Here is a 23,329-nt window from a genome sequence, read left to right as displayed (position 1 = left end):
AAATTCATTCATGTGAATTTTACCAGTCGGGAACTCATCTTTTCGATAAATCCGATAACACGTGAATACAGCATTAATAAATAGCGCCACCGTACCTGTGAACATTGCTCTAGGGTGCGTTTGATTCAACTAAATCTCATGCGCGGCTCGTGCGGTGCAGACAACACAATTTCCGCGTTTATCCGGACCGACCTTTTAATTGTATGTTGCTTACCTTAGGTGATTTTGTGCTTCTTAATATTTATTTGGAAATCGTATTGCAAACATTCACAGCCGAGTTTAGCGTGATAACAAAAAAAACGCAAACTAGCTCCGCCCTTCCGGATTGTCACGGTATATCATATGGAAGATGCCGACCGTGGCTGAGAAGTAGCCAGTAGCTAAACTAGCTTCGTGCCCAGCTGAAAGTCAGCATCGTCGCCACTCCTCCCAATAGGAAGGGCGCATCCCGGATAGCTAGCTGGCTAGCTGTACTCGGCATAACGATGGCAGTTAACCTCAGCAAAAATGGCCCTGCATTAACGGCTGCATTTAAAGAAGTGGTAGATGAAAAATCCAATACCAACTGGTAAGAAGCCGCATTTTTAAAACCCCGTATTAGCCCTACGTAGGAGGCGTTATGTTAGCCATCAGGCTAGCATTGAGCCAGTCAAGTAAGTTAACGGTAACCTAACGTTAGATAAACTCAACCTGGGACTTGATGTTAACCACAGCAGACCTTCTACTTATTAAACTTAGCGATAATGTAGCTAGCTTAAGCTAAAGTCGGCTTCATGGCAGTTTAGTTTTTTTTTACATTTATTGTCTGACGTGTATTAACTGAATAGCTAGTGACATTGTTAATTAGCTAACGTTAGGTAACGTCACACTGACCAACCAACAGGCTACGCACTTAAACATTAGCGACAATATCTATGCTTTGCATGTTTTTAATAATCTTTCAGCATCTTTTTATAAGCCTGGTTGTCACGGCATTGAATGAATAGGTGTATAGCTACATCAGCATCCACTTCCTGGTGAGATATCAGAAGTTAAAGATATGGGCAATACATAAAACTCACTTTAAACCACACTTTAATGTTTCCATGGAAGACAAGGTGCAATACAAGACAATTACTTTATCAAATAACAAAGCGAGCCATTAAAACTGTAAGCTTGTGCTCCCTATTTAATGTTTTCACTTAATTTATTTTCTATTAGTTCTTTGCTGACCCCTTTGCATATTTTATGTTAGCCTACTTTTTTTGTTTCATTTTTTTTTTTTTCCGATCTTTTGCTCTTATGTATATTTCTGTATACTATAATAATAAAAGTTACTTAAACAATAATACCTGTAATGTATACTGAGTTTGAATAAAATGATTAAAACAAAAAGAAAAAACAAAAAAAAGCTACCTCACCCACTTCCTGATAAGATATCTAAAGTTGAAATATGGCCAATATGTGAAAGAAAAATCCAGGAACTTCCTCTTGCTGTTACCTAATGTTACAGGACTGTGTGCTCGTGCCTTGAGGCTGAAACCTGTTGATGAAAGCTGCAGTGTTTAATGATGACCTGAATTAATTAATCTCAAGGAGTAATCGCCCAGGGAGCCCTGCCGGCCTCATACTTAGTCTGAAAATGGCTCTCTTGCAGGGTTCAAAATTAGCACCGTCTAGAATAAAATAGACTTTAATTGTCATTGTGCAGTAGAACCATACAACAAAATTTGCTTGTGCAGACTCTGAAACAATCCCTTCCATATACACACTCGCACAATAAATAAAATAAGAAAAAATACAAAAAAACATGATCAAGGCATCCAATATTGAGTCCCATTGCATATAATCCCTATCTAGAAAGTGCAACTGTGCTGGCTGGGGTGTGGGAAGGGGGCAGGATGTTGAATTCTGTGATGGCCCTGGGGATAAAACTGTTGTGCAGCCTGGAGGTGTGTGCTGTAAAAGCTCGATACTGCCTGCCAGATGGAAGCAGGGAGAAGGGATGGTTTGAGGGGTGTGTCTCATCCTGCAGAGTATTGTGCGCTCGGCAGAGGCAGCGGATCTTAATACAGCACCTTGGTGCTCGTTCGTACAGCATTTTGGTCAGCTTAAACTGTGTTTTAAATGTGCTCTAGAAACAAACTTTACTTACTTACTTTACAAGAGACAGGATTTAGAGAGCAATCCTCAACAAAATAAACTGAAGTACATAACCCTTGTATGGTCCTTTGGGTCCCGGTGACCCGAAGGACCACACAAGGGTTAAAGATGTCGTCCAGTGGGGGCAGGGGAAGTCCAATGATTTATTTTTTTTCCCCAGCAGATCTTATGATGGTAAAATCGGGCTGTACGATTTGAGGAAAATATGCAATAACGATATTACTTGCGATAAATAAACAAATAAACTCATTCGGCAACGGCTTGAATGTAACGGGACGTTCATTAATATCAAAGAGTTACACACTAAAGCTTTGGATATGCATGTAGCTGGTAGATTTTCCTCACTCACCAACCAAAAGGCAAGGCAGCTTTATTTGTATAGCACATTTCAGCAACAGGGCAATTCAAAGTGCTTTACATAAAAACAATTTAAAAAAGTTAAAAACAGAAAATACAAGAATAAAAGTTACAGTGCAGTACAAGAAATTAAACAATAAAGAGCAGTTTAAAAACAGTTAAAAATATAACAATTATTTAAAGAAAGGCACCATGAAAAAACAATGGTTATCTATAAGGGGGTGGTTGAAATGAATCATTGCATCGTGATGGGGACATGGCAGATTCTGCATCGATGCAGTGACAGACCATAATGGATTATTGCCTACTGACGTTACTTGTTTATTTTCCGGTCGCTGCTTTTCTTTTGTTTCTGCCTTTTTGTCTGCTGTGTGACTCCGCTACGTTCAGGAAGTGTCTTTTTTTTTTTTAACAGCAGATACAATAAAAAGGGGAGTTCATATATATCTGACTGCTGGAATTTGTTGATAAAAAAACATTTGTAGCAATATTTAATAATACTGAGGTGGTGAGGCATCGGGATATCAAATCAATAGACTGTGCCTTCCCCATCTCATACCCTTCTTCTGTAAAATGTGTCCTGTTGGAATAGGGCTTAAGGGTGATGGTTGCTTAAAATTGGAAACCCGCAAAACTCTTTTCTGTTTGTCTGTGTGATGTGTTTTCGCTGGTATTTTAATATCCCATAATCCTGTTGTTTTCCCACAGGGCCTTGTTCACCTACGAGGGAAACAGCAATGATATCCGCCTGGCAGACAAGGGGGGTGAGTAACCGGCTCGATATTGTCATGACGCTTTAATGATCTCGACACGATCTAATATCAAATGTGTGCAGGGATTTCGTTGTCGGCATACAGCTGCAGTCCTGGAATGCCTGCACAAAGGCAGTGCTCGCCTCTGCTTTCTCACCCCTGTCATTTGTAAGAGGGGGGAAAAAATGTCGGCAGTTACACAACCAACCACGGTAACCATTTGACTTTCCCACAATGTTTATGCGCCAGACGGAGGACTGGAGGAGTTGGTTGAGGAATTGAACAGTGGAAAAGTGATGTACGCTTTCTGCCGGGTGCAGGATCCAAACTCTGGCCTGCCAAAATACGTCCTCATCAACTGGGTTTGTGCTGCACTTAACTATCGTACGTTTGGTTTGTCCCCTTTCTGAAGTGGGCCGTCTTTGAGCTCGTCGAGTAATTCTTTGTGTTTCAGACTGGAGAGGGAGTGAAGGACGCCAGGAAAGGAATATGTGCCAATCACGTCCGCTCCATGGCCGATTTTCTTAAGGTAACACTGCAGTCATTTTTTAGTCTAGTTTAAATATGCATTTTTAGTTTCTATAACGGTGTGTTTATGTTTAGAGAGTATGTTCGGGCTACATCTACGCTACAACGTTTTCACTTTAAAAAGCAGCATTTTAAGTAGAGCTGGGCAATATATCGATATTATATCGATATCGTGATATGAGACTAGATATCGTCTTAGATTTTGGATATCGTAATATAGTAAGTGTTGTCTTTTCCTGGTTTTAAAGGCTGCATTACAGTAAAGTGATGTCATTTTCTGAACTTACCAGACTGTTGTAGCTGTTGTATTATTTGCCTTTACCCACTTAGTCATTATATCCACATTACTGGTGATTATTTATCAAAAATCTCATTGTGTAAATATTTTGTGAAAGCACCAATAGTCAACACTGCAATATCGTTGCGGTATCGATATCAAGGTATTTGGTCAAAAATATCGTGATATTTGATTTTCTCCATATCGCCCAGCCCTAATTTTAAGAAAAAAACGATCTCCGTCCACACAAGAGTTTTAGCTCCAGTATTACAACTAATCCCCGTCCATATTAACACGTCACGTATCACATGACCGTTCACACACACACACACACACACACGGTGGGCATGTGTGTGCCGGTGTAAACAGGAAGCAGACTGTCTGACGTTACTCTGCGGTTGGAAATCATGGATGTAGAAGTAAAAAAATACAGAAACTACTTTGGAGGAAGAACAACAACGGTGAAAAGTAAGAGCAGGGATTTATTATCTATTAGCGATGACGAGGTGGAACTGTTACTGAGAGGTCTGTAAGCTACCTAACCGATAAGACTGACTGACGGGCGTCGTCGTTTCTAAATGTCTCCGTTTGTGTCCGTCCAGACTACAAAGCAACCACGGAGTTATCTAACCAAAACTGGGGCAGCAGTGTTTCCAAAAGTCTCCGTTTTAGGGGCTCGGAAACGCCGCAGTAGCGTGGACGTGAGGCGTAAACGTTGCAAAAGATATTAGTTTTTAAATAAAATCGTAGTAATGTAGATGTAGCCTTATTTGTGTGCTAAACGGCAAGTTAATGATTGCTTTGATCTGGGCCTAAAATTAAAATAAAACCCTAGAAAAAAAGATCCTATACAGCTGCAGGCGTTGTTGGAATAACAGCTGTGGTGGATTGGTGTCGCACAAAAACTATTGGGTGGTGCGTTCATAGACTAAGATAACAACTGTCTGTTTGCCTAATTGTGTGAGTATTAAAATGAACTTTCATTCCACGTTGTTTCAGGGTGCCCACGTCACGATAAACGCCAGAGGAGACGAGGACGTGGAGCCCGAGGCCATCATGCAGAAGGTGGCCAAAGCGTCGGGGGCGAACTACAGCTTCCACAAAGAAGCTCCCAGCCGCTTCCAGGACAGCGGTCCTCAGGGTCCCGTGGTATGCAGCGCATGCACTTCCTGCCTTGTGCCCTCCTTTTTGCTTATGTTTAATGCTAGAAAGATAAGCAAGAGGGCTAGATCTCAACTAGGCTCCTTAATCTCAAAACACACTTGAAATGTTTGTTTTTGTTACAGCCTTCTATTCACAGTAAGCCAGCTCTACCACTGAAAAACAAACACTCCAAAGGGAGAGGAATCTGAAAATGCTGGCCTGCTAGAAAGGCTTTACAACAACAACAAAAAAACATTGATTCATATCTAATGGTTGTTAGTCTACATCGACGACGTGTCATAAGCCGCTTTCAGACCAACTAGTTACAGGAACGTAGTTCTAGGAAAAGTCCACTTCTAAGCAGATCTACTAACTACTCTGCCCCAAAACCGTTTTTCCCATTTGCATTTGCACTGGCCAAGTGGCCATAGGGACTATAGGAGGGGTAAGGGACTAATGCAAGCATGGCAATGGTCTTTATAGCGTTAAAATCAGAAAGCAAATACACCAAAAAAAGTATGAACTAAATCTAACGTATATCATATTTTTCATAATTTAAATGAGTCTCCCGAAGAGAAACGTGTATCTCGTGTAATCTTATGATGGACATGTGTTGTGATATTTAAACAAACGAACCATCAACGGCGAAATCAAAGCCTCTTATTTCCGAGAGCGGTCTGAGAGACCTCCGGCTTACCGCGGGGTCTCTGAGCAGGACTGGCCGAGCGACGAGCTCGCGGCCGGGGCAGGCGCCTGTCGCCCGTCGCCTCACTTCATGGAGCTTCTCACCTCCAAAAACTTTGAAGCAAATTGTCAATTTGGCATACATTTTTTTCACAAGACTGCCTGTATTCGAAATCTAAACAGTTCATTTCCCACCTAATATGTTGTCAGAAGTGAATTTAGTGATGAATAAGATGGCGAAAACTGTTAAAATTGTCCCGCTGTTGGTCTGTCTGTACCGGAAACCCGACCCTCGTTGACCTGTAGGTCCCTATGCTGAAAAGGGAACAGCGAAAAGACCCTGCCCTGAAGTAGGAGCTGAAAGAGTTACAGGAACTGTGGCCAGAGGAACTTAAAAATCCCCAAATTGGTCCAGTCGGAACACGAGAAAAAAAGCGTCTAGGAACTGCAAAAATCCCTCCGGTTGGAAAGCGGCTATTTAGTGTAAATGCAGACAGCGAGCTAGACTATCTGTCCAATCTGAGTTTTCTGTAGCTCGACTAAAACTACTTTTGAACGTACACGTGTTCCACTAAAACAAGTTCCTTCCAGAGGCTATTTTGCAGAGGCACCGTGGCTCCGTCTGGCGCTTAGCGCTGCCCAAGACGATTCTGATTGGTTAAAAGAAATGCCAATAAACCAGAGCACGTTTTTCTCCCATCCAGGAATGCTGTGCAGACCCTCCTCCGCAGCGCTGTGGAGGAAGGTCTGGCAAAGCGAGACTAAATAGTTGTTTACATAAATCATAAAACACATAAATCGGGCACATCATGTTAATAATTTAACCGAATATCAGTTGTGAGATCAGTTTAAAATTATATCCAGTTAATGAAAAATGACTAGCGATGTTTAACCGTTAAACTGATCGATTTTAATATTATCAGTTAAACAGTTAAAAACAATGTTATTAAAACAGGAAAGTTAAAACCGTTTCCTGCTTGTCTTTTAAAGGTTAATGATCAGTTAACAACTTCTAATTTCATTTTTAATTAGCATCCCTAATGAAAGAATGCATGAATCCCTTTGTTGTCATTGCATCTTCACATACAATTACATTTTTCTGTCTCCTAAAAGAAAACTGTTTCCATTCCCTCTGCTCAAACACACACACACACACATCCTCGCACGTGAAAATGACTAATGAATTCAAAGAGATGGATTAGGTTTAGGTACATTTTTGCTAACAAACACTTCTAGTAGTTGGGTCCCACTGTGTTTTTTTTTCTTTCTTATAATGTAAAATGTTCACACAATGATCTTAAATAGTCTGTTCCTTCACGTAGGGCTCAGTCTACCAGAAGACCAACGCGATGTCCGAAATCAAAAAGACCAACAAAGACAACTTCTGGGCTCAGGCAGAGGTAGGCTCCTGAGCTTTTTATTAAGTTCATTATGTGTGTTTTTGTTAAGTCTGACCGTCGTTGGTTAATGTCACGTTCTTAGCTCTACATTCTGTGAATAATTTAAACTAGGTCCTGTGTTGAGTTGAATGTTGTTATGTCTCTGATATTATTTTTCTTGTCATTGTTTTCTGTGATGGATCGAATGTGGTTTTGTCTGGTGACTAGGGTTGGGTACCGAAACTCGGTGCCAATAGGGAACCGGTGCCGACGTAAACGGTAGTAACGAGACCGAATAAGAACGAAAGTTTCGGTGCCTCATTTCGGTGCTTGACTTTACACTACACCTGACAGCATGTAACGTTAGCCTACCTTTAGCTAGCAGCTGGATTAAACACCGGTAAAATGCTGACAGCTAACGTTAAACAGTGTAAAGTGTGACTGGATTTCACTGTGGAGGACTTCAACAGCGGGATGTAACAGTCTGCACTGCAGCAGCAGTGGCAGTTGTCGCAATTCATAGATATACAGTAGTAGTACTAGTAGTACTAGTAGTACTATGTTTATATGGTCGGAATTAAACAACACAGACGGTGCGTTCACTTAAAACCGGTAGCCTCGTGGTGCATTCACAGTAATTGTAAAATACCCTTTTCCCATCTGGGGTTCAACAGCAATTTACTGGTGAAATAAGTTATTGTTATTGTTATAGTTATTACATTATTATTAAATCTTTAATTTTGACCATGGCCTTAGCAATAAACAAGTCACTGACTGTTGTTTACTACCCTTATTTTTTTTCTTCTTCTTCTTTTTTTTTTTACTTTATTGAAAAGTACCGGTTCAGGCACCGTTTAGGCACCGGCACCGTTTTAAAAGTATCGATTTAGCACCGGAATCAAAAAAAACAAAAACGATACCCAACCCTACTGGTGACCGTTGTTTAATGTATGTATTATAGATCGGGCTGTGACGATAACCGCATCACCGCAATACCGGCGGTGACGTGCCACTACCGCGGTCATGACGTCATCACCGCATATTTCTTTTTTTTTTTTTTTACCTTTTATCTCACGTAACTTACAGGAGAACAGATATTGTGTGATATGACATATAATGAAAGCAATAATCATTGTGTAGTTACCCTCATCGACTGTCTTCTATCCTACATTCAAGAGTTTATGGAGAGAAAAAATAAACGCAAGTTGCCCGTCACTTCAGCTTTGCCCATGAGGATGGACAGTCCATTGAGCTGAGGTGGACGTGGACACATTAACGTTAACGCTGCAGTGTTTACCATTGCACATTAGCCTAGCAGCTAGCGGAGTTTCCTTCTCCTTATAGCTTAATCCTGACAAAACCGAACGGTTGAACCTCAGCCTGCATGCACGTTTTGTAGCCTAAACAGAGCAGCTTACATTGGTTATCTTAGACAGAGCACTCTGTCTGCTCAGCTGCTAAGACCGCTGTGCTGCGGAGCGTCTGCCCTTGGCATTGTCGGCAAACCTTTTTTTTTTTTTTCTTTTTACTTTATTGACAATAGAGCTTTCTGAACTGTCTGTGGAATAGATCAACGGAGATGAGAGAAAGCAGAGTGGCCATAAATGACAGCAAAACACAGTAAAGACTCTCCCATTGAGCTGAAATGGGAACACTGTGCTATGGGTTAAGCCGATGTTTATCGGGGGGTAACGGCCATTCACTTTACCGGCAGTATTGACAACAGATAAAGCCACTGTGTCTAGAGAAGCTTAAGCTTGTTGTTTTATTGTTTACTTTACATCATCTTTGCTATCTCTTTTTCCTCTCGCTTTTCCTCACAGCAGCACTCATACGCTACTCTCCGTTACCGCTTGCTCTCCACACGGCCACTGACGTCAATCACTTAAGGCCCCCGGCCATTCTCGCTCTAATTTATGCTACTCTTGTAAGGGGGTTGCGGTTAACCGCCATACCGCGGTGGTATGTTGCTTCGCCACCGCGATAAGAAAAATACTATACCGTCACAGCCCTAATTATAGATGCACCGATTACAACTTTCTAGGCCGATTCCGATTTTCTTTGAGTTAGGCCAGCCGATACCGATTTTAACCGATTCCGATTTCATATTTTCTAACCACTTTACAGCACACACAAATATTTATTTTCTATCTTTTCTTTAATAGAACATTTTGCAGAGATAATAGAACATTTTTTGAACAGATAATGGATCACTATAAAATAGAACTCCTGGTGTGGGACATTAACACACATCTAAAGAGCAATGTTAGAACCCTTTCCTTCTTTTCAAATCCAATATCCCAAAAAAAAAAATGTGATTTGAGTTTTTGGTGTCGTCCCTCCATGCCCTACTTTCTCCTTGCAGGTGTTGCATATTGCAAACTTGTTATCTTCTGCACACACGCTGAAGAATGTCCAAACAGCTGACATGTTGCAGGATAACTCACCAGGTTCCCTTCATGTGGGAGAATAGCGCCGACACGCTTCACACCGCGAGCGGGTACGCGCCGCACACGAAGGAGAAGTTGAGAGGAAGGAAAAAAGAGACCGTGTGCTGTCTCGTCGGTGTGTGTGTGCGTCCTTGAGAACTGTAACTCGTATAACTTCTGTTGTCAGTTAATTGTAGCGTTGACTGGCATGAAATCGGCATATGTCAGACTGACCTACCGGTCATGGCCGAGCACGTGAAAACCGGACAATTGCGGTCACCAGCCGGTCTATCGGTGCATCTCTAGTATGTATGCACTGCAATGTATAGATGCACAAGTTTTGGGTAGGCTGCAGGAATGATGGGTCCTGTAGTATGTAGGGATGTCACGATACATGTGTTGTTTAAATGCTCTAAAAGATAAAACCTAAAAAGTAAAAAAAAAAAAAAAAACATCAAAAAGAAAACTAGTAGTCTGTCGCAGACTGATGTCATGAAGTGGCGTATGTACGACACGCCAATTCGTATGCCATTAGTGCCGTGTTATCGAGCGAGTAGTATGAAAAGGCGAGAAACACAGGACTTTCACCCAGGAGAGCGGGGATCGTGTGTGAGGGTTCTAGGGCTGCTCCCTTTTAGTTGATTAGTCGACTAAGTCACTTAGATTTCTTTAGTCGATTAGACATGTTTTATGCTTTTTTTTTTTTCATGCTGAATTTCCAATATTTCCAAGAAACGTACGAGCACATCTCTGTTAAACACAATAATTAAAGTGGTGCTTTTGCATGATTCTTTGCGGAGAAACTCAGATTTACAGATCTGTCGATTAAATCACAATGTTTCCTCTGTTGATTGGCAAGTGGCGGTCCGCCACGGTTAGATTTCTCCCGCCACGGTATCAGGGGAAAAAAGCCGTCTCTCAGCTGTGATTGTTAGAGAGTCGCAGAATAGCCCAGACACGCACTTCACAACGCGAGTGGGCACGCGTGCCGCTCAGAGAAAAGGGAGAAAGAAAAAGAGACAGGTTATGCGGAGGACCGGTTGAGATGGCATGTGTGCATCCTTGAGAACTGTAAGTCGTATAGCCTAACTTATATTGTCAGTTCATTTAAGCCTGTATTAGTCTATAGTTCTTGCACATTTTTTGTTTCACCTTCACCTGCTAGATAAATTGCAGGTGGCTGTTGATTCAATACAACGCCCTTGATATCATATCAAGGCATAGTAGGCTAAACCGGGATTATTTCATACATTCATGTCCCGAAACATATTGGGGGAAATTCATTCAACATAATTCCAGCCAAATAACAATTAAAAGTAGGCTAGGTTATTTGAACATTTATAACCTAACTTAACTGGCACTGCCTCCGTTTTGGTGTCTGCTGCGGTGCTGTTAAAATCTCATTTAATGACACATGTAGGCTACGTTTGTTTGTGTGGAAAGCCCTTTTTTTTTTTAAGCAACTGTAGGAAGGCATTCGGAAATGTCAACAGATGAGCGCATCAGTGCATGGGGAAAAAGGCGCACGTTAATAAGCTGTTAAAATGTTCAACGTGTTAACCTTTCCTGATCGCTTCGTTTCCGACCGTGATCAGAAAACCAGCGGAGACTGATCCAGGGCCCACGTTATAAAATGAATAACCACTAACTCTGCTCCGGTTGCATCTACAACACGTCTGCTTCCTCTTTCTCTTCCTCTCTTCTGCCCACTTAGGCTACCACCTTAATGCCCTTAATGCCCACACTTTTTACTGAGACCGCTAGTAACCGTTTCTCTGACAGAGACTATGATTATTACTAAGCAACCAAGATGCATCTTCAACCACGCAAAAGATTAAAAACAAAACTGCGAAAATGGCCAAAATAGGTAAAAGTTATTTGTATTTTCTTTGCCTTTTGTGTAATGTATATAGCCTAAAAATGATAATTTTAAATGAAAATACAGACTATTTTAGGAAAAGTCAGGTACTAGCAGGATTGTATTTTTTTTATTTAGCAAAGTTATTACACATATAAATTTCAAAATGACCGTCCAGGCCACAGGGGGGACCATGTAGCAGCATGTATGCTACTCAGCATTAATGGGCCACCTCTTTCTGAATTCCCCTATAATCGAGCCTTGGAGTTATTTTTCCAAAAGCCAAGAAAAATCAAATGCACACAGCAAGGCTGCCAACTTTGCCACTGAGGCAAATATGCAATTAGTTTCATTATGAATGGTTTCATACTATAGGCTACTTTTGGGTTTTGGTTTCCCTATGAAGAATTTCTTGTAAAATTAATTTTGTAGACCTACAGTTCCTCAAAAATACAGTTCAATCAAAACGAAATCAAAATATGCCTCAATGTGTGTGAATAGAGGTGAATAAATATATTTGTTTGTGTTGCAGCGAAGTGTCAGCTCCGTTTAATACATAAAACATTTGGTGGCGGGGCTCCGACAGATCTGCCCCCACTGCTAAAAAAAATCCTAGAGGAAACGCTGAAATCAACTAATCGATTAGTCGATACAATTGAATGAGTGTTAGTCGACTAAGAGTTTCTTTAATCGAGCACAGCCCTAGAGGTTTCCTTTCCTCGTTTGTTCTTTTCCTAAACCCAACAGTAGCCTCGCGATAACACGCCACGTGGCTTTAAAGAAGTGGCGTGTATGTTTTCTCTGTGACGTTGCAGACTGCCGTCCACTATATACATCGTAGATATACACGCGTATAGCTCAAAATGCGTACAGATAACACGCCACTTGGCTTTAGGAAAGTGGCGCGTACGTTTACACAAAGTCATGTTGTCATGTTGTCTTTCGTGAAAGCCGTTGATGTAGATATACGGTAAAGCCGTGCACGGAGATGATGCGCTATTCTGTTTTCCTGCGTCGGTCAGCTTTATTCTTCTCCAGCATTTAGCGGCAGACTAGAACACTTGACGCCATATGCTGCCCCCATCAGGTCCGGAAAACTTGCATCCCCCAGTACCTACGGTACTGTAGGACAACAAGTACCGTCACATTTCCAGAATTTTGGTACCAAAGTACCGGTTCTCGTGACATCCCTACGATGTATAGATGCACAAGTTTTGGGTGGACTCCAGGAAGAATAGCTAATGGAGATCCCAATAAATCAAAAAATCATGCCGACCTCTGAGACAGTGTCATGAGTAGCTTCATTATCGCTTAAAATTTTTTTATTTTTATGTAAGGCGTTTGTGACTCATTGAAATTGCAAGAACTCCACAAAATATGGCACGAGTTTGCACTTTTTGAAACACTAGACACACATTTCCATTTCTCTTAAAAGCCTATATTAAAAACACAAGACAGGCAGTTTCTTATCCATCAGGAATGTAACCGTAGTCGCAAAAGCATTGTTGTAACTTTGTCCTTTGTCTGCTGTTTTGGCTCGTCACCATACCTGTCACAGATACACCCAGAAAGTGGTGCTCATTGCCAAATCTAACGCTGACCTCGTCGGTCTGTTTGGCTTTTAGAAAGAAGAGGAGAAACGTCGGCAGGAGGAGCGGCACAAGGCAGACGAGGAGCGACAGAAGATGGAGAAAGAGAGGAAAGACAGAGAGGCCAAGGAGGCAATGCAGAGGGACAAAAGGGACAAGGAGAGGTCCACTCAAATCGACCAACAAAAGTAGGTAGACACTGAAGGAAATGCACACTGTTAAGAGCAGTTTGCAGTAGCACTAGGGTTGTTAGCATTTAGATTTTAAATCGCTTTTGATTTCCACCATCAAATCAGTATTGGCGATTCCCCCAGTATTTTCTTCCCCTTCTCTTTCTTACCAGCTGTTAGTATGCAGCTAAAGACACTGGGTAACGTTAGCTTACCGGCTGCTAGTATGCAGCTAAAGACACTGGGTAACGTTGGCTTACCTGCAGGTAGCATGCAGCTAAAGACACAGGGTAACGTTAGCTTACCCGCAGGTAGCATGCAGCTAAAGACCCAGGATAACGTTAGCTTACTGGCTGGTAGCATGCAGTTAAAGACACAGGGTAACGTAACAACAAAACTGTAAAATCCTGCTGCTTCCCTGAAGTCATCGGTGTGGCAACGTTTTGCTTTCCCCGTGAGTGAGTTATGAAAACGAACAAGGAAGGTAAAGCATGTGGGCCCCGACGGGACTCCATGGTGCGTTCGATTGCACCTCGTTCATTTTGAGAAACTCAAACTTTGGTTGTAAAGTCAGTGCTTCCCCAATGGCAGGGGAAACAGAAGTACCCTTCTGTCATCTAGTGGCTCTCATTCCCAATTTGAAAATTGAATCAAATCGTGGATTTGTGATTAACAATTTTTACTTGTTTTTGACAACATACGAAACATACGATTGGCAACATAATCGTGGATTTGGAGAATAGTGACCCATGTGTAGCACCTATTAAAAGGTTTATACTGCATTTCCTCTTCTTGTCTTCTAAATGGTCATTTGTTGAACAGGAAGTACCAGCAGCAGCAGGACGCTGAGAGTAAAGACCAGGAGAAACCACGCGTGGTGAGTGTGACATTACACTTTGAATTAAAGGGTTTGTGAAGTAAACTGAGACTCAAGGAATCAGATGTTGAAATGAGCGTGTATTGGTGTGGAACTGACTGAGCGTTAGCCACTTTTCTACAATTATGTTGATCGTTAATTAAGTTTTGGATAGTGCACGCATTTTAGGTCAGGAAGGTAGCTAATGTCAGCAGTTCCAACATTAATATCGACGTTATCAGGAGGAGCAGGAGGAGAACCAGGCAGTCGAGAAGAAAGCGGTCAAGAGAGGTGAATCTGTGGAAAAGGTCAATGTGAGTTCCCCTTCCCGAAAGTGCTCTCCTCTGGCCAAACTTTCTTTTTTCATCCCTATCTCGAAAAGAAGCATTTGTGTCTTTCTAACCAAATGTACACCATTTTTTAAGCTTAACGTAACACATCTGTCTTTCAGCCTTTTACTGCACTATGTCTCCTTTCTCCGTGATAATTAACAGAAATCAGACATCTGTCTGTTCTGTCGTTCTTCTCTCAGCAGCACTTCCTTCTGCATTATTAACCCGTGTTATGTTTATTGTACGCGTTATTCATTTCCTTTTTTCTAGGAGGCAGCTTCTCTCATCTCTCAGCGTGCCATGAACCCCAGAGAGATGTTCAAGCAGAGAGAGAGGGGAATAACTCCCAGTGACTCAGACGTCCCCTCTGCGGCCCCTGCCAGCCCCCAGCCAGGTATCGGCCCTGCATACACCCTGACCTCCACGTATATAAATCTCTTTGCTTTAAAGGGTAACTTCGGTATTTTTCAACCTGGACCCTATTTTCCCATGTTTTTGTGTCTAAGTGACTGATGGGAACGACGGTTTTTGAAATCGGTCCAGTATTAAGCAAGAAAACCAGCTGCAATGTAACGTTAATGAGCAATTACGCACTTTTTAATCTTTCACTGACAGGCTCAGATTATTATTCTAAGTGTCTGACAACAATATGGAAAGGATCCCTACAGAGATAGACCTTTTAGTTGCCTTGAAATCACCATCACCAAACCCACCGGACTCCATTTAAATGAACAGTAGTTTTTATCATCCTAAAACACACTTCATTCAAAGTGGACAGAATCAAAATCCGTCTTGGTTCGTCTTTCCACTGTTCCAACAATCACCACTCTGGTTTTGTTGAAATAAACCCTTAATTCACCCATTTACATGTGGAAATATGCTGGCTCTGTACACGCTAAATTAAACTGATTATTTACATGGAGTCTGGTGAGGTCGCCAATGGCGATTTCAGAGCTGTTTCTGGTTAAACTGGAAAGGATCTTACTCTTTAACTAGAAGGTCTATCTCTGTAGGGATCCTTTCTATAATGTTGTCAGACACTTAGAATAATAATCTGATCCTGTCAGCGGCAAAAACAGAACTTTTAGTGGATGGAAATTGACGGTGCACAAATGCCCGTAGTGGTTACATTTCAGCTTGTATCACAGGTGCCGACTGCAGAGGTCCTGCTCAAATTGTTGTTCCCATTAGTCACTTAGACACAAAAACATGGGAGGTTGAAAAATAAAAGTTACCCTTTTAAATGTCACAACCCCTCCGGCATTACTGCAAAGCTCTTTTAGCTTCTCTCTCAGCTTTGTACAAACCAGTGTTTTTTTTTCTAAAGGAGATTGCCTCCCAACGCTATATTTCAGCGCTTTAACCTTCCATCAGACTGCCTTGTTGTCTCCTAGTCATACTGTACGTAACACTGTGTCTCCATCATGGTGTCTTTTCTTCTTCTGCTCAACTGGTCTGCACTTTGTGTTCCCTCTCATCCCCTTTTCTACATTTGTGTTTCGGGGGTTCCATGTGTGTCTCTGCTCAGGCCGTCTGCAAAGCCCCTTTCTGTCTAAGCCAGTGTACGAAAGTGAGCGAGCCAGCTCCCCTCAGCGCCAAGCTTCTCCTGTGCCAGCAGGCTCTGCCTCTCCTGTCCGTGCCACAGGTGTGAGCTCAAACACACACACACACACACACACACACACACACACACACACACACACACACACACACACGGAATGCATACACACATATTGGGTGACAGTCTCATACTTAACTAAAAGCTCCATGCTTCATTTCTCATTGTTGTTTCTGTGTGCGATCATCTTCATCTTCCTTATAAACCCATATTTCATCATGAGCCATTCTTCCATTCAATGTCCTTTTCTGTTTCCTAAGAAACTTCCAGATTGTTGTTTTGTTATTCCTCAAGTGAGCCGTGCCAACATTCCCCTTTATGTCTGAGGTTGGTGGTTTCCAGCCTGTGTGGACTTGTGAATGAGTTCCCCTGTGTACATGCGTGTCTGTGCTTGTGTTTTGGGTGATAAGAGCCTGATGTGGATGATGGACAGTCCCGCTGTGAGTATGATGAGCAGGAGGCCACCCCCCAGGAGCAGTGTGAAGGTGGGGCCCATTTTCACACAACACCAGCCTCGGGCGACATCTACACTGCTACGTTTTGGTTTTAAAACTAATATCTTTTTGCTACATTTACGCACGCCGTCCACACTACTGCGGCGTCTCCGAGCCCCTAAAACGGAGACATTTAGAAACGACGACGCACGCCAGTCATATCGGTTAGGTAGCTTACAGACCTTTCAGTAACAGTTACACCTCGTCATCGCTCCAAGATAGTAAATCCCTGCTCTTACTTTTTACCGTTGTTGTTCTTTCTCCAAAGTAGTTTCTGTGTGTGGGTGTGTGGGTGTGTGGGTCATGTCATATGATGACATGTCATACATCGTGATATGAGACTAGATATCGTCTTAGATTTTGGATATGGTAATATCGTGATATGACATAAGTGTCTTTTCCTGGTTTTAAAGGCTGCATTACAGTAAAGTGATGTCATTTTCTGAACTTACCAGACTGTTGTAACTGTTCTGTTATTTGCATTTTCCCCACTTAGTCATTATATCCACATTACTGATGATTATTCATCTAAATTCTCATTGTGTAAATGTTTTGTTAAAGCACCGATAGTCAACACTACAATATCGTTGCGGTATCCATATCGAGGTATTTGGTCAAAAAATGTCGTGTTATTTGATTTTCTCCATATCGCCCAGCCCTATGTGTGATGTCAGACGTGTTAATATGGACAGAGATTAGTTCTGCTACTGGAGCTTAAACTCTTGTGTGGACGGAGATCGTTTTTGTCTCAAAATACCGCTTAAAAAGTGAAAACAAAGTAGTGTAAATGGTAGCCTCAGTGTTAAGCGTCAGCTTTCCAAGCCTCCCATCTGCTTCTTTTAAAAATTATTTTTTGTCATAATCACATATTATTCCCTCCAGCCACACAGCTGCTGTTGCTGCCACCTGCTGGCAGGTAGAAAGCCTTGCTCAGACACATCTCACTGATGGTAATCTCTCTTTTCAGAGGAGGCACCGGCTGCCAACTCCTACGTCCAGGAGACGGCTTATGAAAAGCCCGCTCAGGTGATTGTTTATTTACCCTTTGCAGGAAATGCTTTGACTGTTTTCTTCCGTCATGTAAATAAATCCCAGACCACAACTTGTCTTTATTCCAGCCCCCCGTGGAGGAGAACAACTTGTACGAGGTGACAGCCGACGAGACACCAGACAGAGGCACCTGTGCCAGAGCCTTGTATGACTACCAGGCTGGTGAGTTTTCTATCACTACACAACTACACCGTAACAGTTAAGTAGGCTAAGTAAATGTCACTAATATTAAAGAGCAACTTAACACCCTGTTTTAGCTTGGACGTGCCCCCTTCACATACAAAAAGCAGACTCGCGCTCTACTACTGCAGATTTTTCAGAGTTTTGGGAGGTCAAGAGGACAGAACAGCTTTTAGGCAAATAATGTCTGTTACAATAACCTTTAGTGTGTGTCAGATCCCGGTAAACTCTCTGTGTAAAGGGTCCCATCCCAAGACGAAGGGTTATTTAAGCTGGTGGCGAGGAGACACGCCTAGCTTCTAACTGCCTATTTCCGAGCGTCTACCCTGCGTCCTCTGATGTAGCAACCAAATCATTTTGGTCAGTTACAAATACCAGCCGCACCCGTTAACTGCACCTCTCCTCTAAATAGTTATGGTGCTAGGATAAGATTTCTAGTGGCTCAGGTGTGATCCCCCAGGGTCTTTTTAATTTTTAACAGCTAAAAAAAAAAAAAAATCTAACTAGAAAAGTGCTCTCAGTAGAGAGCAGATCTCCGCCAGGTGTGTCTCGCGCTCTCCTCCAAAACAAAGAAGAGTTGAATCTCACCTAATAGTCCCTCCTGGCTCCCGTACAGTCAAGAAAGTGCCTAAATTTAGTGCATTATAATATATCCGGTATGGAATTAATCTGCAGAAGCTCCGGTTCAAGCTACGGATATCCATTTTTTAAGCCATAAGCCAAATGTGGCCTGCCACAGACGAGGTCAGGCTTGTTATTATTGCCGTAAATGTCTCTTGCTCCTGAAGCAGTTGTTAATTGATTAGAGTCCGCAGTCAGGGACGGTAAAAAAAAAAAGCCTCAACAGATGTACATTGCTGTGATGAAAGCCTGACGTTGTGCGTCAGATGTTCCTCCCCTCTCGTTATCTCTGCTCTCGGGGCTTAGCGCCGCCAAATCACTGCAACCACGACAGCTCCTTACGCAACGGTCATAAATGTGCACAAAACAGGAGGCTAATGGGTGCTGTAGTATCTGAGACACACACACACACACACACACACACACACACACACACACACACACGAACGCCTGGCAGAGATAACGAGTGTAGTCAAGGGACTGCACGTATATTGTTATTGTTATATATGTTAACTCCAGTAAGGTATATGTAGGGTTAAGGTTGGTTGTTTTGTTTGCAGAGTAGGAATTATAGGCTAATGAACTTTTGTTTTAAAATAGGCATTGAGTTGGGCGCCTGTGTAACTCACCTGGTAGAGCGTGCGCCCCATGTACAGAGGCTCAGTACTTGCAGCATCGGCCGCAGGTTGGGTTTCAACCAGCGGCTCTTTGCCTCTTTGCCGGATGTCGTTCCTCCCTCCTATTAACCTTTTCATTTTAGCAGGAAATAATCCCATTAAGATTTTTCAAGGGAGTCCTGGCCAAGACAGCAGTATAGTAGTTCCATATTAAAATAAATAAATAAAACAATGAAAAACAAACAACAGTTGGCAATTTAACATCATTTCAACATAATCACCAGCAGCGCCGATTAACAACACACGTGTTTTTGGTACTCAAATAGTCCTTTATCCTAATTTTAAACTGTCATTGTTGGTAGGTAGTCTAATTTAAGATGATTCTGCAATTTATACGAGGATGACGGTGCAAAACCTTTAAAGGCACTTTCGCCGAAGACACTTCGCGTTCGGGGAATGTCATACACGATTGGCCCATATGATCAAAGATTAGATTTACTGGTAGTGACTTTAGGAGTCAGGAGGGAACATAAGTAAGGAGGCACTTTACATAGTATGGCCTTTAAAAAGAAAAATATACCAATGCTCCAACCTGCGATCGTGCAAAGAAGGCCAACCAACGCTCTCATACAGGCTACGGTGTAGAGCTGGGCAATATATCGATATTATATTGATATCTTGATATGAGACTAGATATAGTCTTAGATTTTGAATATCGTGATATGACACAAGTGTGGTCTTTTCCTGGTTTTAAAGGCTGCATTACAGTAAAGTGATGTCATTTCCTGAACTTACCAGACTGTTGTAACTGTTCTATTATTTGCCTTTTCCCACTTAGTCATTATATCCACATTACTGGTGATTATTCATCAAAAATCTCATTGTGTAAATATTTTGTGAAAGCACCGATAGTCAACACTACAATATCGTTGCGGTATCGATATTGTGGAATTTGGTCAAAAATATCGAGATATTTGATTTTGTACATATCGCCCAGCCCTACTACAGTAATGAGTACGAAAACCAGAATTAGTTACAAATCTTAGTGCTGCATGGTATACTGAGTCCAGCGTTTTCAGAGAAGATTGATTTGCATGCATGTATAAAATATCTGCCACATAAATGCCTAAAATGCCAGAAAAAAAAAAACATAGGCATTGAGTTGTTGAGTGACTTTGCTGCCTTCACACTGCTCTTCTCCTTCAGCTGATGACACGGAGATCTCGTTCGACCCCGACGATATGATCACCGGGATCGAGATGATAGACGAGGGCTGGTGGCGGGGCTTCAGCCCAGACGGCCATTTTGGAATGTTCCCAGCCAATTACGTCGAGCTTATCTAGCCCACCCTACTCCCACCCCCACCACCTCCCCTTTTCTCCCTTTCCCAAAGTCAATCCTCGCACACAAGTGAGCCGAGAACGGAGCAAACGATCCTCCACAGCATGGACCAATCAACGGATGGTAATTGTGGGCCAGACGCTTTCAAAATCTCTCCTCTATTAAAAAAAAAAAAAGGCAATTCCAATTAAATTGTTGATGTTGTGAGCAACTGATGGTATAATTTAGTCGGACCAATACTCCCTCCCACTCCCCCCAAATATCCAACTCTTTTCCTATAAATGTGATGCAGTACAATATTGGCCTTTTTGTTAAGTCTTTAATTCCTTTTTGTTGTGAGCATTTCTAGTCCACATTCCTTACAAAGTGACTTCACTTCTGTTTCAGGTATGATTCTGTTGTCACTTGTAGCAAACGCTCCTGTACATTTCAGGAGAGAGAGAATTAAAAAAAAAAAAAAAAAAAAAATCAAAGATAGCGGTACCAGCTACAGTATAATCCTTTGCCTTGTTTTTGCCTTTTCTTTACCGGCAGACTGAACTTTTTTTTTTTCTTTTTTATGTGATTTGATTTTGTGTGAATTTCAAACCATGTTTTAGTTCTGATCTCAATGTGGTTGAAGTGAATATTTAAAAAAATAAGATGTTTGCTGTGCCCTGGGTGGATTTAGTCGACGCGTTCTCTCTCCCAGCAGGTCAGAAACCAACGGCGCTTGGTCTGCGGCCTTCGGCGTCTCCTTTAGCGTCTCGGTCAGACGCAGTGGGCTTTCTAATGAAATCCCCTCCGCTGCAGTATTTGACGCTCTGGGTGTCCCTTTGGCATCATTTTTCTACGCGCTCGGTCAAGTCCTGTGATCGGGACACGGGTAAAGTAAAAATAAATCTCTCTTTCTACACCACTAACGAGGCTCAAAATAGCACCACACTTCCACGGTAGCATAACGAGCCTCCCTACATGTAAACCCAAGCATTGAGAACTTTGTAAATGTACAGACAGTTTATTAACGACAAGCAACGTGAGCTGAACTGAATTCATGTTGCACAGCGTTCGGCGTTCGACTGGTCGTGAGTGTTTTGCCAAGACGGCGCCCGCATGTATAAGTATAAGTCTTTCTAAACTATCTTTTTAATAAACCATCTGTACACTTCCAAAGCTCTCGATGCTTGTGTTTACATGTAGGGAACCTCATGATGCTACCATGGAAGTGTGACGATATTTTGCGCCTTGCTAGTGGTGTAGAAATGGAGATTTCTTTTTAACTTTACCCTCTGCCCCGACGACTAGCGTTATTAGCTAATTAGCGGTTTGCGCTAAAAACTGGTCACATTCGATTAGCATGAAAACACATCCCAGAGAACGGTCGACTCGGTACGCGTGTGTTATTTTAACCCCTAGGTTCATTTTGCGCCGGATTTGTCCTTTTTAAGCCGCCTACACGTGCTCCGTGGTAAAACCGCGAGGTAAGGGTGCAGCGCAGCTATACGTTTCAGGAGTTAGTTGCGCATGGAAAGGTCAGCGGCAGCGAGCTCAAAGTTGGAAATAATTTTGCGAGCAGCGCTTGGCGGTAATTCCGAGCGGTGCACGACGCCGAGGGTAGCGCTCTCCCCTTTTTAGGAAAACGATGGAACAGCCAGCGCGGTTTTAATGCGGCTCATGTGCAGGCAGCTTTAGTTAGGGTTTGCGGTCTCTTGAATGAAAGTCCTGCGTTTGACCCCATCCTCACCGCTATTCTCTTAAAGACCTCCACGCACACACCAACGCACAAGTATAACCTTCACTCTACTAGGGGTGGGAATCACCAGAGGCCTCACGATACGATATCATCCCGATACTTATGTCAAGATACGATATTATTGCGATTTTAAACATATTGCAATATTCTGCAATATATTGCAATGTATTACCTTTTTTTTCCAACTTCAGATTTTTCCCAATTTAAAATGATGTCCCGAAAGGACAGTTTTGTCAACATCTGTTTAATCTAAAAAGATCCATTTCTCTGTCTGTTCATCTCACTTCAATTTTATTGCTGCAAAATGGGATTGTCAAGCAGACAGACTGACAAACACATATATCATAAAAGCTCGATACTTGGCGTCTGTGTATCGATACAGTATTGCCACGAAAAATATCGCGATACTATGCTGTATTGATTTTTTTCCCCACCCCTACACTCTACCTACGTCGGCTACGGAGGAAACTCTGCGTGGCGCCTCCGTAGAACCATAAAGCAGCCTTAACCCTCGTGTTGACTTCGTGTCACATTGACCCGTTTTTAAAATTTTAGTTTTATATCAGGAAAAAAATGGGACGTAGAAATAAGCGCTGAAAATGTGTTGAAGAAAAATTTTACAATTTAAAACGTTGGAAAAAGCAAAAACAAACAGTGGAAAAAAAGGCGCCAAAAACGTCTAAAGTTGACGGGAAGACAACACAAGGGTTACCGGTTACCTTGTGCGTCGGTATCTGACGCTGCGAGCTGCTGACTCACCCTACAGTCACATTAGCTACAAAAGAGAGCGCCATGCCCTCGCTTGTGGGCGTGCCTAGCCTACCTCTGGTTGCTTGGCAACAGTAAACTGAAATTTTCCATTGCTACCTTTCAAGCACGTCTTAAAAGTTACTTCACAGGTATCATTAAGTCACAAGAACGATGTTTTTGGATTTAAAAGTATTTATTTCTCGATTTAAAAGTAACAACATATGAGATAAAATGCCAAACATATCCGATAAATACAGAAATACGATGTCCTGAAGCGTTTTCCGCCATTTTGAATTATTTTCTTTGACTCGAGCCACTGACGTACGTCACGCTGCCTTCACTCCGATTGGCTGCCGCTTTGTCGCATCGCTCAGTATTTGCATAAAATAGACTTCTTGTCTATTTTGGCCCCGCCTTGCTCGTGGCAGCG

General features: G+C 42.2%; 1 protein-coding gene across 6 annotated transcripts; it reads left to right on the top strand.

Moving 5' to 3' along the window:
- Positions 1-366: 366 nt before the first annotated feature.
- Positions 367-20,885, top strand: dbnlb (drebrin-like b). 6 transcript variants are annotated; one of them, XM_039802701.1, is made up of 15 exons: positions 368-568; positions 3,208-3,263; positions 3,501-3,613; positions 3,706-3,780; positions 5,056-5,205; positions 7,206-7,283; positions 13,175-13,326; positions 14,131-14,185; positions 14,407-14,478; positions 14,767-14,890; positions 16,025-16,141; positions 16,525-16,599; positions 17,576-17,634; positions 17,727-17,820; positions 20,283-20,885. In XM_039802701.1, the coding sequence occupies exons 1-15, from the start codon at positions 486-488 to the stop codon at positions 20,417-20,419; spliced, it is 1,440 nt and encodes a 479-aa protein (XP_039658635.1). In that variant the 5' UTR covers positions 368-485; the 3' UTR covers positions 20,420-20,885. The 6 variants fall into 6 exon arrangements, with proteins under 6 accessions (XP_039658637.1, XP_039658641.1, XP_039658635.1 ...); XM_039802703.1 differs by lacking the exon at positions 14,407-14,478 and having other exon boundaries at positions 367-568; XM_039802705.1 differs by lacking the exon at positions 16,025-16,141.
- The last annotated feature ends 2,444 nt before the right edge of the window (positions 20,886-23,329 follow it).

Source organism: Perca fluviatilis, chromosome 6, assembly GCF_010015445.1.
Source record: "Perca fluviatilis chromosome 6, GENO_Pfluv_1.0, whole genome shotgun sequence".
In the NCBI taxonomy this organism is placed as follows: Eukaryota; Metazoa; Chordata; class Actinopteri; order Perciformes; family Percidae; genus Perca; species Perca fluviatilis.
This window is presented reverse-complemented; position numbering and strand designations above follow the sequence as displayed.

What these genes read in the sequence shown, in the direction of transcription:
- dbnlb (XM_039802701.1), top strand. Translation starts at nt 486, where the DNA reads ATGGCAGTTAACCTCAGCAAAAATGGCCCTGCATTAACGGCTGCATTT. An exon ending in AATACGTCCTCATCAACTGG is followed by an intron (nt 3,614 to 3,705) that starts GTTTGTGCTGCA and finishes TTTGTGTTTCAG; the next exon opens with ACTGGAGAGGGAGTGAAGGA. An exon ending in GCGGTCCTCAGGGTCCCGTG is followed by an intron (nt 5,206 to 7,205) that starts GTATGCAGCGCA and finishes TCCTTCACGTAG; the next exon opens with GGCTCAGTCTACCAGAAGAC.